This window comes from Centroberyx gerrardi, chromosome 15 (genome assembly GCF_048128805.1).
Source record: "Centroberyx gerrardi isolate f3 chromosome 15, fCenGer3.hap1.cur.20231027, whole genome shotgun sequence".
In the NCBI taxonomy this organism is placed as follows: Eukaryota; Metazoa; Chordata; class Actinopteri; order Beryciformes; family Berycidae; genus Centroberyx; species Centroberyx gerrardi.
In genome coordinates, this window is record NC_136011.1 from 15,197,221 (window position 1) to 15,212,750 (window position 15,530).

The 15,530-nt window shown below is 42.9% G+C and overlaps 1 protein-coding gene and 1 long non-coding RNA gene across 3 annotated transcripts; one reads left to right on the forward strand and one right to left on the reverse strand.

Moving 5' to 3' along the window:
* Nucleotides 1-484: 484 nt before the first annotated feature.
* LOC144542363 (uncharacterized) lies at nt 485-13,265 on the reverse strand. The gene is made up of 3 exons (XR_013507219.1): nt 13,250-13,265; nt 11,318-11,400; nt 485-660 (listed from the first exon to the last, which is right to left on the reverse strand). It is a non-coding gene; the product is annotated as an uncharacterized LOC144542363 (long non-coding RNA).
* On the forward strand, nt 722-15,260 carry zfand4 (zinc finger, AN1-type domain 4). Of its 2 annotated transcripts, none has more exons than XM_071914167.2 (10): nt 722-907; nt 2,516-2,829; nt 6,659-6,734; nt 7,498-7,565; nt 7,695-7,881; nt 8,825-8,972; nt 9,639-10,859; nt 11,177-11,231; nt 13,229-13,346; nt 14,163-15,260. In XM_071914167.2, exons 2-10 carry the CDS (start codon nt 2,646-2,648, stop codon nt 14,296-14,298), a joined length of 2,193 nt encoding a protein of 730 aa, XP_071770268.2. In that variant the 5' UTR covers nt 722-907; nt 2,516-2,645; the 3' UTR covers nt 14,299-15,260. The 2 variants fall into 2 exon arrangements, with proteins under 2 accessions (XP_071770268.2, XP_078144904.1); XM_078288778.1 differs by lacking the exon at nt 722-907 and adding an exon at nt 908-1,006.
* The last annotated feature ends 270 nt before the right edge of the window (nt 15,261-15,530 follow it).

Below are 15,530 nucleotides of genomic sequence, written 5' to 3' on the forward strand. Positions count from 1 at the left end.
GTAAGTTGATATTTAATTTAGGTGTTTGTTCAATATTCCAATTTTTTAATTGTGTGTGGACATCTTAGAAGCAGTTCACCATTTAACCATTTTTACACTGAATAGGAGACTATAATATGCACACTCTAGCGGACATCTGGATTCACTGACCCTTTTTTGAAAGAAGTTGGAAGAGCTAGAGAGCTCAGAGGATGAGGCATCACCTGAGGAGGCAAAAAGCTGAAACTGTCCCACATCCAGTATGGCCAAAGAGTGACATGTATGCTTTGATTTTGCAGGCAGCTAACCAAAGATTTGGATTTGATAATTGTTTGGAATGTAGATAATGATGAGGGCCAGCCATTTGTGCTGATGATGTGTGGATTTTCCATATTCCCCTATTCTTCCAAGTCTTGATGTCCACTGCAGTGCACATACAATGATTTTCAAATAAAAGACATTGTTTTTTTTTGTTTTTGGGGGGTGGGGGGGGTGTTCTAAACATGCACTCCATGTTTAGAATATGTGAAAATTGGTGAGTCTCATGAGGATATGACTTGGCTTGCAACGGTAGACTTTCTCCCTTTGACACCGGAGACCCTCTGTTGTCCCGCCTCCGTGTTCTCATTAGTCACCTGGAACTTCCGCCTCACCATTCGTGGCGTTGAATGGTGCCTTTGCCTGTCAATCAAACAATGTCACAAAGGTTTTGTTCAGCCTCTTCTCTTGACAGGTGTGATGATGTCGCCAACAAGAAGACCACGACGACCCCGGCCTACAAGCTAGTTTCGTCAATGTTTAGTTCCTACTGTTAGGGTTAAACGTGATGAAATGCTGCTCGGTTTTGCAGACACCCTCGACGGCTAGACCGGAATTCAGGACCGGACAGGACTCGAGCTAGCAGCTTGCCAGCCAACCATCGAGAAAGGTAGCCATTGTTTGAGTTGTTGGCTAACATGGCAACGTAAGCTAGTAGCGTCGGCTAAATGGGCTTCACTCCTTAACGTTATCTTCGCAGAAGATAATGGTAAGAGCGCCTGCTAGATTTTAACAGTATTGACTGGTTTTAGATGCGTAAAATCGGTTGGTATGATTATTGCTTGTGTGACCTTTCTCTGCTAACGTTAGCCGCTGAAATCCTAGTGAGACGAGTGCCAACTCCATCCATCCCCGTTGTAACTAGCGTTAACACAGTTTCTCTCTTCTTGCCGACCTGGCCTGGGACTCCTGTTGTGGTCCGGTCAAACAGTGTTTTATATAAACTTGGAGGCAATCTGAAATGAACGTCGCCTGGCTAACTTGACAACCTACCCGTTGTCTTGAGAGAATGGCCTGTTATGACAACCCTGCCTGGCTCTGAATGGCTACAGTTAAGGCCTTGTAGGTTAGCATCCTCTCCAACAATAAGCATGCCAATTCATCTTTAATGTTGTTGTATACCTTCCCTCTTAATTTTGTCTTTTTTGTAATGGTGTCCTTTTTTATTGCGTTCCCATCCGATCCCAATAAATCACCCAGATATTTACATTTAAATAGTTAATATTCTATTTGCCTTGGAGAGCGCTTGTGAACAACTTCACTCCAGAGCTAAAACGCAGACAAGACAATAGTGATTTGTCTTATAACTTATATTACAGACTTATGTTAATGCTTTCCCCTCCTTATATTCATGTTAACAGTTCCAAGCCAGAATATGTAGCGTGGTCCTCAGAAAACCCTCCTGGATATTTCCACAGACACATTTTTCCACGTTTTTAATTTCATTCTCCATGGAACTATACATTGGTGTGACAACATAGAAATTTGGGGACTGCTCAAACTCTTCTGTTTTTTGCTATTTCTGGCTATGGGTGACAGAAGGGAATATACTCAAATACAGACCAAAGTGTGCTGGGGTATATGGCAAACATGTCAAATGTTAAATTTAGCTTTATTGCTTTTCAGCCTAAATAAAGGAATGACCTTATGGGACTGCCACTTATACAGATTGTCCATTATAAGAGACTGTGGTGGGTCTAGTCACACTAGAGGTGAGCTATCAAGACTGTGGTCAGGCACAGGATACCACACACCGTTGATGTAACACACCTGATCAGCTTGAATTTTGGCCAGGACGTTATGCTGTACTGAATATTTCATGAAGGGGTTGCACATGTCCGATTCCACTGATACGTCCCCTTGTTCTAAAATAATTGCTTCTCAATTTGCAGCTCATTAAAAGTGTGTTTCAGTAGTGGAGCCAATTCTTCTTTGTCTCACCCGTTTAGATCACTTTCTGTGTGTGCATGTTCACACGTTCTGGAACTGTGAAGTCTGTTCCCTACAGTGCAGCTTCAGAGCGTTGTGTTTGTGTTGTCATGGAAATACAGACTTCCTTACCTGCAAGATACAAGCAGTTGTGCTCACTCATACTCTCATAAGCTATAAGGCCTCAATTTTTCTGTTGTTTGATTGCAGGGCTTGGAGTGGTTTAACTGGTCAAACCTTTTAAAAAGTTATAATGCTCATTTGGTGTTTTTCTTTCTCATACCCACAGCTGTGGTCATCCTGCACAATGTGTGACCGTGGTGAGGGCAGTGAGCAGCGCCTATCCCTCTCTCCCTCATCTTGGGCCAGTCCCCCCACTTCACCTTCTCCCTGAAGCCCTTCCCTCCTGACCTGCCAAGATGGCCGACAGGAAGGAGCCACCATTCTTTAATGACGACAGCATGGGAGCTTTCCAGTACAAGCTGCCATTCTATGAGACCATGGAGCTCTTTATAGAGACCCTGACCGGGACCTGCTTTGAGCTGCGCGTGTCGCCCTTTGAGGCTGTCATTTCAGTCAAGGCAAAGATCCAGAGGCTGGAAGGTACAGAGCTCACAACAAATCCACACTGCTTTTGGTACCCATCAGTCACTTTTCGGGCTGGGCAGTATGACCTGAAATCCATATCACGATATGTTCTCACATTTACCTCTAACAATAAATGAAACGATAATTTTATATTTTTTACCTTGGTGCACAGATATTGCATTCTCCATTAGTGTCATTGCCATTAGTGTTGTTAGCATTGGTTAACTTAATCAATTTCACATCTGTTATTCACTGTCAAAAGAAATTGTTTTCCACACACAGATTAGCCACCGCGATTGCAGACCTTAGCAAGACTGTAGCACCGGGCGAGCATCACTCAATATGATGTGAGAGAGCGGCATTTGACTGACCAATCGGCTAGCCAACCTGAATTTGGCTCCTGATGAACACGTCTTATGCTGTGGGAAAAATAACGCGCCTCCTTGTACAAGTTTATTCCCCTTCCATTATTCAGTTTACATTATGGCAGTTTCACCTCACCTCTTCTGTTTATATATTTGTCTTCTCTCTGCAGTCTGCAGAGGGGGGAACAAATGTCGAGTTGTCTTTCCACCACTGAGGGACTCAAGGGGTCGCCATAGTCACCAAGTTTCACATTGTACTGATAGCAGCTTTAAATTAAAGGAACACACACACTGGACTGCACTGAAGGAATGCATTTACCGAAACTACCGACATGTGAAAAATTAGGTCGGTTAAAGATTCATAGTATCGGTTTCAGTACATTTTTAGTATACTGCCCAGCCCTAGTTGCTTTCTCCAAATTGGGGTTGCACCTGCTAATCAGTAGGCTGTCATAGTATACTAATATTGAATAGTTATAGGCAATATTTTTTTTATTTTTCACACAATACTGTAAAAGCTAGGATATTGTACTGTTTTCTGTATTTGATTGAGCAGATCAAAGGCAAATTACTAGCCGAGAATTGGTGGAGTAAAACAACTACTCATAATACTGTGACATGATATGATGGTTAAATTAACCCGGAACAGAAAATAACATTGTGATTCTAGACATGCATCAGTCTTTGGGCTTCAGTGTTTGAATGTAGGTGTAATTTTGAAACTGACATGCAGACGGTATGATTGATTGATTGAAATTCTTTATTGATCATTAAAATACAAGTGGCCCCTCTAGCCAGGGATGCCCCAGATACAGAAATCATCAAAAGGATAAAAACACAATAAAGCCCAAAGGCTTATTTCCATTGTGGTCCTTTTTTGGGGGGGGGTGAGGGGTGGGGTGTGGAGGGTGTTGAAGGGGCATCATGAAAAGGCAGCCAGCGGGCTGCTAGCAGCTTCTAAACATACATCATTTCATTTGAAAAGAAAGATCAATCACAGTACAATGTATAACATAGACATTCCAATATACAGATGAGGTAAAGTGCTGTACTGGTCCCAAATTCCTCAAATGAAAAATACCTGGAACATCATCCTAATAAATATTACATCACAAATCTTCCAATCACATTATAGGCCTACAATATACAACAAAACTAATCCATACAATCATAACAATATACAATGCAGATAAAGTGCTGTACCTAGAACATCAACCTAGTAACTACTGTTCCATGCTGCTCATTTAAGAGGGCAGACGGCCACTCAGCCATTTTTTCAATGAGGACTTGAAGATAACTACAGAGTTAATCATCTTAATGCTCATTGGTAGCCCATTCCACAAAATGGCAGCTGAGTACAGGAAGGTGTCCTTCCCCATACAGCTCTTGAACCTAAAGGGAACCAAATCAGTTGTGCTCCTTCTTGTGGCGTAATTATGGTTTTCCCTAACACGGGTAAAGTAGTTGCACAGGTACTTTGGGACAACATTATAGACAATCCTGTGAGCTAGACACAGTTTAATCTGCAAAACTCTCTCTTCCACTCTCAGCCATCTGAGGCTGATAAAATGAGCTGGAAGGAGATGCGTCCTAGATGGAAGTTTAAGGATCAACCATACCAATTTGTTTTGCGATGTCTGTAACTTCTTTTTGAGAATCATAGGTGCACTGGTATACCAGGAAAGGCATGCATAATCAAAAAGACACTGTACAAGAGCCCCTGCCAATGTCTCTAATGCTTTCCTATCCAAAAATCTTGATATTCTAGCCAGAAATCTGATTTTTTTGGTTGACGTTGGTGAGCACCATTTGTGCCATGCTCTCCCCTGATAAGTGGCTGTCTAGAACACAGCCTAGGTAGTTGACCAATCCTTGGCTGTGACCTCAGTGTCTCCCACTACTACCCTAAAAACAAGAGCCTTCTTCAGCTTTACCTTTGATCCAAAGAGTATGGACTCAGTTTTACCCAGATGGAGTGACAAGTATGCACTGAACACAATTTGGATATGACATGTCCAGTATATGGACTACTAGATTCAGATTGGAAAGATATGGATGGACAACAAAGGATGGAAGAAAAAGCAATTGACCAATGAGGGAATTGTAATTTTTTGAAGTTGAATTGCTACTGCAGAGATGGAGTGCTTAGAGTAAGATGTTAGAACAAGGCGTTTGAGTGGTGCATAGCCTGTGGGGTGAAGGCTTCTATAACAGATGCTTATGTAGGCAGACATGCATTTTATCTTCCTTAGACAACACTGCCACAGTCTGTTTTGCAGAATTGCATCTTATCTATTCCCAGGGCTTTCATTTTGTTTGTGCTGTTGACTGGAACAACTATACTAGTGGAACTACTATAGAGATCTGCCAGCCTTTAGTTACATTATGGCTTTTGAAAGTGCAAGCAATTATTAGAGCAGTCATTGCGATTCTCGTACCTTTTGAAGTAGGTAGACTGCAGAGGCTGGAACTGCCGTTGGCAGAAAGCTCAGTTTTACACTTGCAGCGTTTGTACTCACTGTGCACCTTGGTCGGTGTCAAGCTGAAATTGAAAAGTGCTTGCAAGAAGCAGGCTCGTTGAGATAATGGCTTTGCTTTTTATTTTTTGATTGGTTGATGAAAATGTTGTTGTGAATAGGCTTGTATGACCAAGGTTATGCTCTATGGCAAAGGCTCAAGGCTATTCTCTGAACAGCAAATGTGGATGTCAGTGTTTGCTAGCCTCATCTAGCATTCTTAGGTATGCTGTTACTTTATACTGTTATATGGTACTACATTACTCATTCATTGTTCATTGTTGAGCATAGCTTTGACCTTGGCTGTCCTCTAAGGTCGCTTTGAGATATCTGACTAAAGGATGAATTTGCATGTCAGCCCTCGTTCCTGCTGTCCTCCATCTCTGACGGAATGGCCTCTGTGTGTGTGTGTGTGTGTGGGAGGTGTGTCAGTCAGACCTGTGTGATGGGGCATGCCACTGTACAATGAAGGGACCGCTGCTCACTCACAAACACTGGCCCACTTCCAGTACCGGGTCAGCGAGTTCACTTGTGGGCACAGAGAGCTGCCGGGCCAGACATACGCTCCATCTCATTCCAAGGAATAGCTCTAGAAAGCCTTTTTCTTTGATTAGACTACAGCCCTCTTGCATCTCCGAGTGGAATTGGAGGCTTATATGTTTGGCAGTTCAGCTGATATGACAGAAAGGCAACACTGTATGGCACCATGTCAACAAGTAGTACTATTTTGGCTGTGACAATATGGCTATTCTGTGGCTTGCCTTTTTTCAGCACTAATATAGCTCTGTCTTTAGGGGGCAGACATGAGTCGTCTTTTGTGGTGTTCTTTGGGGATCCTTCTGCTGGCTAGTATTTCCATCTCACCTGTCTGCCTGATTGGTAAACTTAGTCCATGAAATATGAACAGCTCCCTCTCAACCTTGGTTGTTTTCTCTTTTCCCCTCTCTCTTTCTGTCTCTAAAGGTATCCCTGTTGCCCAGCAACACCTTATCTGGAACAATCTGGAGCTAGATGACGAATATTGTCTACATGACTATGGGTAAGCCTTACTCCTGACCCTCTGTAGTTTCTTTTTTTCCTTCAGTTTGCCATTGACACCAAGTCAAGAAACACAGGCAACAAGGCTCATTAAAACAATTATGAGCAATTGGTTTGAGGACATGCTATCTACATTTGGACTGATTTGCATGTGCACTTAAAAAGCAATTCCCACTGTGGTGGGTCAATCTTGACTGAATCCAGTGTGTTGGAAATGAGCCAGAGATGTAGAGCTGGATGAGACAAGCGACATACTGGCCGTGTTTAGAGAGCTCGCTCCTTCACGACTTGTCAGTTTATTAAATGCAGACTTGCCCCTCTAGTGCTCTGCTGGCTGCAGATGTTGGTATTGTTATGAATGCTTGTCACTTAATTTTCCACATGAGCGGCCCCTGGTGAGATCGTGCTAAGCTCGCCTATCAACAGCAACATGCTTTTGAAGTTTTAGAAGCAGGGGAGTGGAGTAAGCAATGAAATGGCTGTTCACACGAAACGGATGTTCCAATGGAATTCCCAGTCGTGTGCATAAGTTCATCTGGAAATCATCCCAAACCTTCGAATTATGTTTGTTTTAGATCAGGCCCTCTCTCCCCTCTGCCTCAGAAGTAAAGCACTTCACCCTAGCTGTAAATCTATTGTCTACCGTTATCCCCCCCTCTCCCGTTTGATCTGCATACACTGCACAGGAAAGTGCTTGGGAAGGGGCTTTAGGGTAATGTTCTCTGATATTGCTGTATTGATCAACAATCTGTTTGTGTTTGCAGCGTTGCAGAGGGCTGCACTCTGAAGCTGGTCTTGGCTATGAGGGGAGGTCCCATCAACACCAGGAGAGGTAAGGGAAAACCAAAAGATCTGTATACCGGTCCCTCATTTCCAGTTTTGTATCAAAAGAAAACATCATGCTCGGTCAACTCGGCCGCTAAATAAGGGAATGAAAAATAAGCTGTTCTTCCTCTGTCAGTGACCATGGAAGACCCGATGAAAGAGGTTGCTGACCTGATGGAGAGCTCTAGGGAGGAGGGCTGGGAGAAAAACCTGGCCAACAAGCAGGTCACTTTCCTGGTCTACCGTGAGGGTGACCAGCTCAACTTCTTTCGGGTGGTGGACAGAGGAGACGGCACTCTGACCCCTCTGTCTGAATCTCTGAGGTGAGCATATGGTCATGATATCTGTTTTGTTTTTTTTTTTGCACACTTTTGTTTTGCTCTCTAACAACTCAGAATCAGTTTTTTTGTCCAAATAAGTGTGCACATACACGTACAAGGAATGGGACTTGGAGGGTTGCTCATTTAGGTCACATTAAACATAACACAAACACAAAATAATTTATAAATGGAAATTTAGGAAATATGTCTTTTCTATACCACATGGTCTCTGTTAGAGCCTGAATGATTGCAGTGATAGGATGTCAGTTATAGAAAAAATAAGCAGAAATGTATAGATCTAGAGAATATTGCAGAATATTGAGGTTTTGAGTGTTTTGAACAGTGCAAAGGGAAAAAAAGCTGCACACAAATGTTGGAATGGTATAAACGTAGGATAAATAAAGTATGAATATATAACTATACAGCCAGTGTGGAGTTGAGTGTGTGTGTGTGTGTGTGTGTATATCCTACTATAGAATGAGGAAAACTCTGTCTGTCCGTCCGTCCGCATCCATTTTGCTCCTCAATGGGTTGGCCGATCAATCTGAAACTGCACATGGGCATTGAGCATTGGCATAGGCAGGGACTGACGAAGCCGATTTTTCCATTTTCCCAAATTTACGCTGTTTATGCGCATTTTTGGCAAGTTTGCGCGGAGTTGTGGCGCTCGCATCCCTGGAAGTCTGCACGTAGTTGTGGCGCGCGCATCCCCGGGTATGGACTAGTAAGAATTGACTTTATGATATTAGATGCAGGAGTTGATTACCAGCAGTAGAGTGCTATTGTCCATTGTTGTGCCTTAGGTTGTGTTGTGCAGTTCAATTGTTGATGAGGGCCACCGCCCAGGGGAAGAAGCTGTAGCATCTGCTTTTGGCACTGCTGTTTCTAAGGCGGCTCTGCTAGATCACTAATATCAGGAGTGTTTTTGTCCTGCCATGTTTCCCAGTGGCGGCTCGGTGTATAATGTGTACACCGAGGAGGAGGAGGACGGGGAGAGTTCTGCAGCTGCACAGCAGAGTCTTGAGAACTCCATCACCATGACCAAAATGAAGCTGCTCAAAGCCAAGATGGAGGACATGAACCTCAACAAGAAGGTAGGAAGCTCCAGGGATCAGTGAAACCATTAAAAACGTGCTTCCTATTGGATTGTCACCATGGCTTCCAGCACAGTATTGATTTTCACACCATTTTTAAGTTCATGCAGGGTTCATGCTTAGTCTTTTGATGAAAGTGTGCTTTCAATTTAGTCAGATTTTAGTCATGTCATATTGATTCAGTTCAGTCAATAACTCACTGACTAAATGGCATATGATTTTAGTTAACAAAATACCACTGTATCTGACAAAAATGTTATAATTAAATGTGCATGAGAACAAATGGCACCACTGCATTAATGCAGACTACATTTGCAGCATTTTGACATTTCCCAATTTATCTGTTGCTGTGGGAGCTGTCTGATATTTTTGGGAATGTTGTCAAGATGATTTGAAGAGCAGGCATTGCACTCTGTTCAAGGATAGATACAATAATCATCTCCTGCAGAGTTTTTCATTCTGTCATATTTTCATCAACAATAGAATGAAATAAGTTTAAATTAGTTAAACATTTATGTCATGACAATAAACTTGAACATCAAGCTTTTTTGTTTTTTTTGTGACGAGATTACCACTTCTTTCACAGCGTTGGACACAGTGTAAATGTATATTTTTGATAGCTATGTGGTAAAATCTAACTGCTCTATCTGTGTCTCTGTCCTCCAGCCCAAGAAGTCTGCTAAGTTGAAACCGCGGCCCCCTGTCAGCCCCCATCCGTGCAGTGGCTCCCTAGGGTCCTCCAGCACACGACACCATCATCGCCTCTTTCGTGTGCTCCCCCAGATCAACCAGCCACGGCACTCAAACACACAACTACCTCCAATCAGAGACCACGAATCCGTCGCCCCCTCCCCTCCCTCTGCTGCTGCCTCCTCTGCTCACCTGTCTGTCACCAGACGAGCCCCTCCCTCTTTCTCCTCCTCTTCCTGTTATATGCTTCAGGAGGAGGAGCCATGGGAGACATGCCCTCCTTTTGCAAAGATCCGGCCCCCGCCCAAAGTGTCCCGGTTGGACATTGGCAGCACCAGGTTGATGCGGGACTGTGTGTACCCGCAGCTCCCTCCACTGTCTACCAGGGGGCAACCTGAGGGCACCTTTGAGGCAGCTGAGCCTGTAGGGGAGGCAATGGGGCTGGGTTTGTTGGAGGAAGCTGTTGGACTGGTGGAGCCAACACAGCCTGTAGCTCCATTTGGGGATCTGCTGTCAGACCCTCTGAGTCTGGATGTGTCCACGCAGCCAGAAGGGGGCCTGCGGTCCCTGGAGGTTGGGGCTCAGCACCAGCTGCCCTCCTCCCCCTCCCTGCTCAGTACCTGGACACTAGAGACTACTGATAGGCTCACCAGCAGAGCTGATAGGACACTGCTTGGCAGCTCGTTGCATATCAGTCCTCCCTCTCCATTGCCCACCTCCACCTCACCATCCACTGCTATCAGACAGTTGCCTCAGCCATTTGATTTCACTGGCTCCTCCTTACAGCCCAATCCTCAAGCACAACCTTCAGCACAGGTGAAGCCAGGCAACACAGCTCCTCACCCCCCACCACGCCTTCGCGGTATCAAAGTGGAATCGCCTGGCAAGAGGCCGGAGATTATCTCCAAGAACGAGGCAAGAGGCATCACTAAGATGGCCAACCAAGCCTGTAAGGAGCCACTGGGGTCCCTCAACAACTCTGAGCTCCTGGCTTCTCTCTCCACAAGGGCTGCAGGGAGCAGCAGCAGGGAAGGCCTTGGACAGAGTCTGGGACTCACATTGGCACTGCCTACTGCCAGTGCTTCAGGACAGGGCATCCTGGGTTCCAAGCCGCCCTCCATCCCAACTAACATGCTCCTCCAGGATGATCTCATAAGACAAATGTCCCCCTTGCACAGAGCTGCAGCCTCTTACATGGTGAGCAAACATTTAGAAAGGACAGTCATAGTGCCAATCTAAACTGGTTTTGTTTTTATGTTTTTATCCTAATGTTGTATTCACATTGTTCCTCGGCCACTTTCGTCAGTATATCGCTCCAACTTGTTTTAATTTAATTATAGTGACATTTTTCCCTCACTAGTGCTCAAGAGGTACTCCATGGATACAATTCAAGCTCGACATTTCCAGGACAAGATTACATATTTTTTTATTTTTTATTATTATTATTGTTTTGTGCTCTGCAGTAGTGTATTGATTTGTCCTCATAATATTTCATGTTGCTGTTGCCTTTGCAGGCCACCAACAGTCTTGCATCAGCTGGGGGAGCTGCGACTTCAATTAGGAGAATAGGTAAGTGGAGCTCCAAAATGGAGCACTCACTCACACACACATACCTTCTATATTCATAAAGTACTAGCAAATAAAGAAATTGTTACCTTGAGATGGCTGGAATCGATGTTGTGCAGAGTCTGTAGTATTCAGAGTGCTGTCCTTGTGAACTATGGTGTGGTGTAGGCTGCTGTCAGTGCAATGTTCAGAGAGAAAGAAGATATGTGACCTAGGGTTAGCAGCGCCAGAGTGCACACATATTAGCAAAGCAGTTTTAACCTTCAACAGTTGAATGGTGAAGACATACGCAGAGGAGACGGTGTTATGTGAAAGCCATCAATGCATGTTGTATGAACGCTACAACAAAGGACCACCAGGGTTTTAAATATTCAGTATTTTACCAACTGCAGAAGCAGCACAAGCAACAGAAGGCACCAGGCCTACATACTCACTTATTTATGTCTCATTGATATGCTTACACCATTCACCCAGAGTATGGATAAACACACATGGATCAATACAAAAAGTAATGAGACAAGATACTCAATTTTCCTCTACCACAGGACAGTTCTGTTTATCAGTATGCTGACAGTGCTGCTAACACCTCCATGACTTGTTCTAACACATTTCCAAGGTTGAGCTTGTTTTTAATTCTTGATTGAATTCCTGGAATCTGTTTTTGTATGTGAGGTAGTTTTTGTCTTTCGATTAACCTTTGGTGGTATGTACGCGTTTGTATGTCTGCATCATAACAGATTAAAAGAGGACAACACAACTCAAAATCCAATCCCATGCCCCACTGCTTGACAGTGAGCGTCCTGTAGCTGCTTCATCACAAAGCTGTCAGTTTTATCTGTTCTGTTACGCCTGTCCCTGTTCTCCTATCCCCACGGCTCACAAACCCGGCCGGGGTGCATGCTTCCACAGACACGATTATCATGGGTAGAAGCTGACATAAGCTGGTGTTCCCTGACTTAGAAAATGAACAGTGTATTTTATGACGTGTTACTAGAATTACTACAAGCACAGGTGCACAAAGAAAGGCTATTCCTTGAAGGCTTTTTTCAAATGGAACCTTACATGATTGAGAAACGGCCATTTGCACCATTTGACCGGTGTTTAAAGGAGAATACCAGTGTTATTTGGGACAGAGCGTTTGCAGTCAGGGCCCTGAGGCTCTGGAACAATCTGCCCGAGGAAATCAGGTCGGCTGAGTCAGTGATCTCTTTTAAGTCCCTTCTTAAAACATACTTTTATCAGAAAGCCTTTCCTGATTTGAGTTTTAATTTCCTTTGAGCTGTCTTTTATTACACTGTATTGGTTTTATACACCAAGTTGTTTTTATCTGTTTTCTTTGAAAACCTGATGATTATATGACTTGTCTGTTTTATTTTTATTTTTTCTGCCTTTGTGAAGCACTTTGTAACGTGGATTTTGAAAAGTGCTCTATAAATAAAGATTATTATTATTTAGACTTATAGCCCATTTACTGTCTACATCTAGTTTACATTCCCCCCCAATCATTTTGCAATGATGATTTTTTTTTTTTTTTTTGACATTTAGCTACTTGTTTTTCATCATTTTTAAAATACAAACTTCATGGTGTCAAACCTATCTTGAAATTTACTGCCCCGACTAACAAAGACGCCCTAAATCTAAAGTTTGTAAGGCAACATGTTTTGAGGGATTATTTCCTGGGCGGAGACTTCCATTTCTTCCTGTGGGTGTCAGGTGATTGACACACTGAACTCGGGCACAAAGGAATAACGATAAAACGGAAACCTCGACAAAACCAAATTGAGGCTTCACGTTAACTGTGCTGGATTATCTAGCTCTAGTCTGTGCAAGTTGCAGACCCCATCAGGAATAATGTAAAGAAGAGGAGCGACCTTAACAGTTGGAACAAACTTTAAAAAAAAAAAACCACTGGTATTATCCTTCAAGCTTCACTGCGTGCTCTGTTATTCCACACTGGCTCCTGTAAAGTAAATAAAAGATGTTGTTCCCTTTGCTCTCAGGCACTCCAACATACCACCTACCTCCAGTCAAAGCTCCCATAGGCAGCAAGAAGAAGAGCGCCAAGCACTGCTTCCTTTGTGGCAAGAAGACCGGCCTGGCCACCAGCTATGAGTGCAGGTACGAGTGCATCGAGCGTTTGTACCTGCCCTCTCGCGTGTGCCGTCTCTCTCTCACTCAAATCCCTCCCCGTCTGTCAGTCATGTCCTTGAACATTCTCTTTAGTAGAAAGTTGTCTTTTCCTAGTTCATCAATTTGTCTCTCTGCCATCCCTCCCTTCAAAACATTCCCCTGTTCACTGCTTGTTGTGCCACATGTTATTAGCATTATCAAAGGTTCGCCTCTAAAGTGTCCATCTGTAACACTTCCCCCTCTCTGGCCTTGCTTGAGGCGCCCACATTGAAGATGATGTAATAGTGTGCAACTTATAACTTTTATCTCCTAACACAGGCCGTTTGACTGAACGCAGAGCTTCCCACTGCGTTGAGATGACTGTAATTGAGCGCAGTTTAGTTGGATGGAAAATTACTGTGATCAAACGAAGTCTTATGTAATTTACTGCATGGTAAAGTGGTTACAAATGAAAACTTTTAGTTTAGATCTGGAATAGTTTATAGCTCTTTTACTAGTGCGTTGTTTTCAAAAGAAAGAAAATGGAAGCACGTGGATAGAGGCTTTCAGTCTGTTTGCTTGGCTATGAAAGAGAGGAGATAACATGGAATAATTTCACTCTACACTCAAACTCAACTCCTAATTGATTGAACAGAGGAGAGGTCAAAATTTAATATTACATTAATTTTAATTTGCTCACTGGGAAGGCTCAAGAAGGCTACAGTTGGCAAGATGGACACAATTTGTAATGTCAGTCCTAAATATTACCTACATCTGATTGTATCCTGCATGCATACCAAAATTTCTATTATGCCAATCTTTCAGGTGTGGCAACAACTTCTGTGCTACCCACCGCTACGCTGAGACCCACGACTGCACTTACGACTACAAAAGTGCCGGACGGCGCTTCCTGCAGGAGACCAACCCGCTCATCAGTGCTCCCAAGCTGCCTAAGATCTAGACCCAATAAAGTCTCACTCCGCTCTCATTGATTGAGGGACGAACTGAAGAACTACAGGTTTTAACTGAACGAATGAACGAACCAATGGACGAATACAGAGTCTGCTAAGTCTTCTCTAGCAGAGAGAAAGAACTTAATCACCGCTGTGTGCTTTTTATCACCCAAGTTTGCTTAAAAATGAATTAATAAAATATCCTGAAAAGCCAAGTGTGAACAAACAAGAGTAAATCGAAACGGCACAGACCTAGTTATCACTTCTGGACAATGTGAAGAAAACGTTTATCCTTTTTTTCCGTTACCTTGTTCTTTTCCCATAGCAAAAAAAAACAACAAAAAAAAAACTGTGTGCATGTATATAGGTAGTTTTTTGAAAAATGTCTGTTGCACGTTCAAACTTATATCTATTTTTAGTTTTGTCAGCCTTTTTTTTTTTTAAATAGGACTGCAGATGACTTCATTGGACAAGTCTTTGAGAGATGCACTTTAGAATTATATTTATACATTTGACCTTCCTTACTGGGGGGAAGGATCCTTAAATTTCTGTGTTTGTCTTTATGAAGTGTTTATGTTGTCCTTCATCAAGATTTTTTATATTCAGCACCTCTCCCCTTCTTTCTTATATGGGCACATATACTGACGTCACTAATGAATATCTTTATGGAAGAATACAGTACACTCACTTATTGATGAAATACTTATTTATTGATGAAATACTACTTATTTAAATTCAAGGTTTGGTTTTTTGAAATAGCAAGTATGCAATCTGTGTAGGTGTGAATGTCAGTTGTAATCTGTATGCCTATTAAGTAAACTGTACTAGGATGGGGGGGCGGGGGGGGGGGGGGTATAGTGTTAAATGATGTGTCTACAGTGAGGTGGTTGCCATAAAATCTCTTTTGTAAATGTTTTTTTTAATTGTGCAGCTGTTGTTGCAAAAACTTTAAAATGCTGTTATAGTATCTATGGGGGTTTGCTCTAATAAATTAAGTTTGTCTTTCCATACATTTCTGTCACTGGCTCAATAGATCCAAAACTTATCTTGTTGTAAATTACCTTTGACCATTGTCAGATTTTTATTTGTATTTTTTTAGCTCTGAAACATTGGGAACTGAAACATTGGGTTCAGGCCTTCACAGATAGTCTTGCAGTCATTTCCGTTTCTGTCTTATTCAGACAGACCGTTCCCCCAGATGCAGCACGTGGCCAAAGCCTGAGGATCTGCTTCTGATATC

Excerpts from the sequence above, each read along its gene's own strand:
- zfand4 (XM_071914167.2), top strand. The coding sequence starts at position 2,646 with ATGGCCGACAGGAAGGAGCCACCATTCTTTAATGACGACAGCATGGGA. Across the intron at positions 7,882-8,824 it reads CCTCTGTCTGAATCTCTGAG|TGGCGGCTCGGTGTATAATG; the intron begins GTGAGCATATGG and ends CATGTTTCCCAG. Across the intron at positions 8,973-9,638 it reads ACATGAACCTCAACAAGAAG|CCCAAGAAGTCTGCTAAGTT; the intron begins GTAGGAAGCTCC and ends TCTGTCCTCCAG.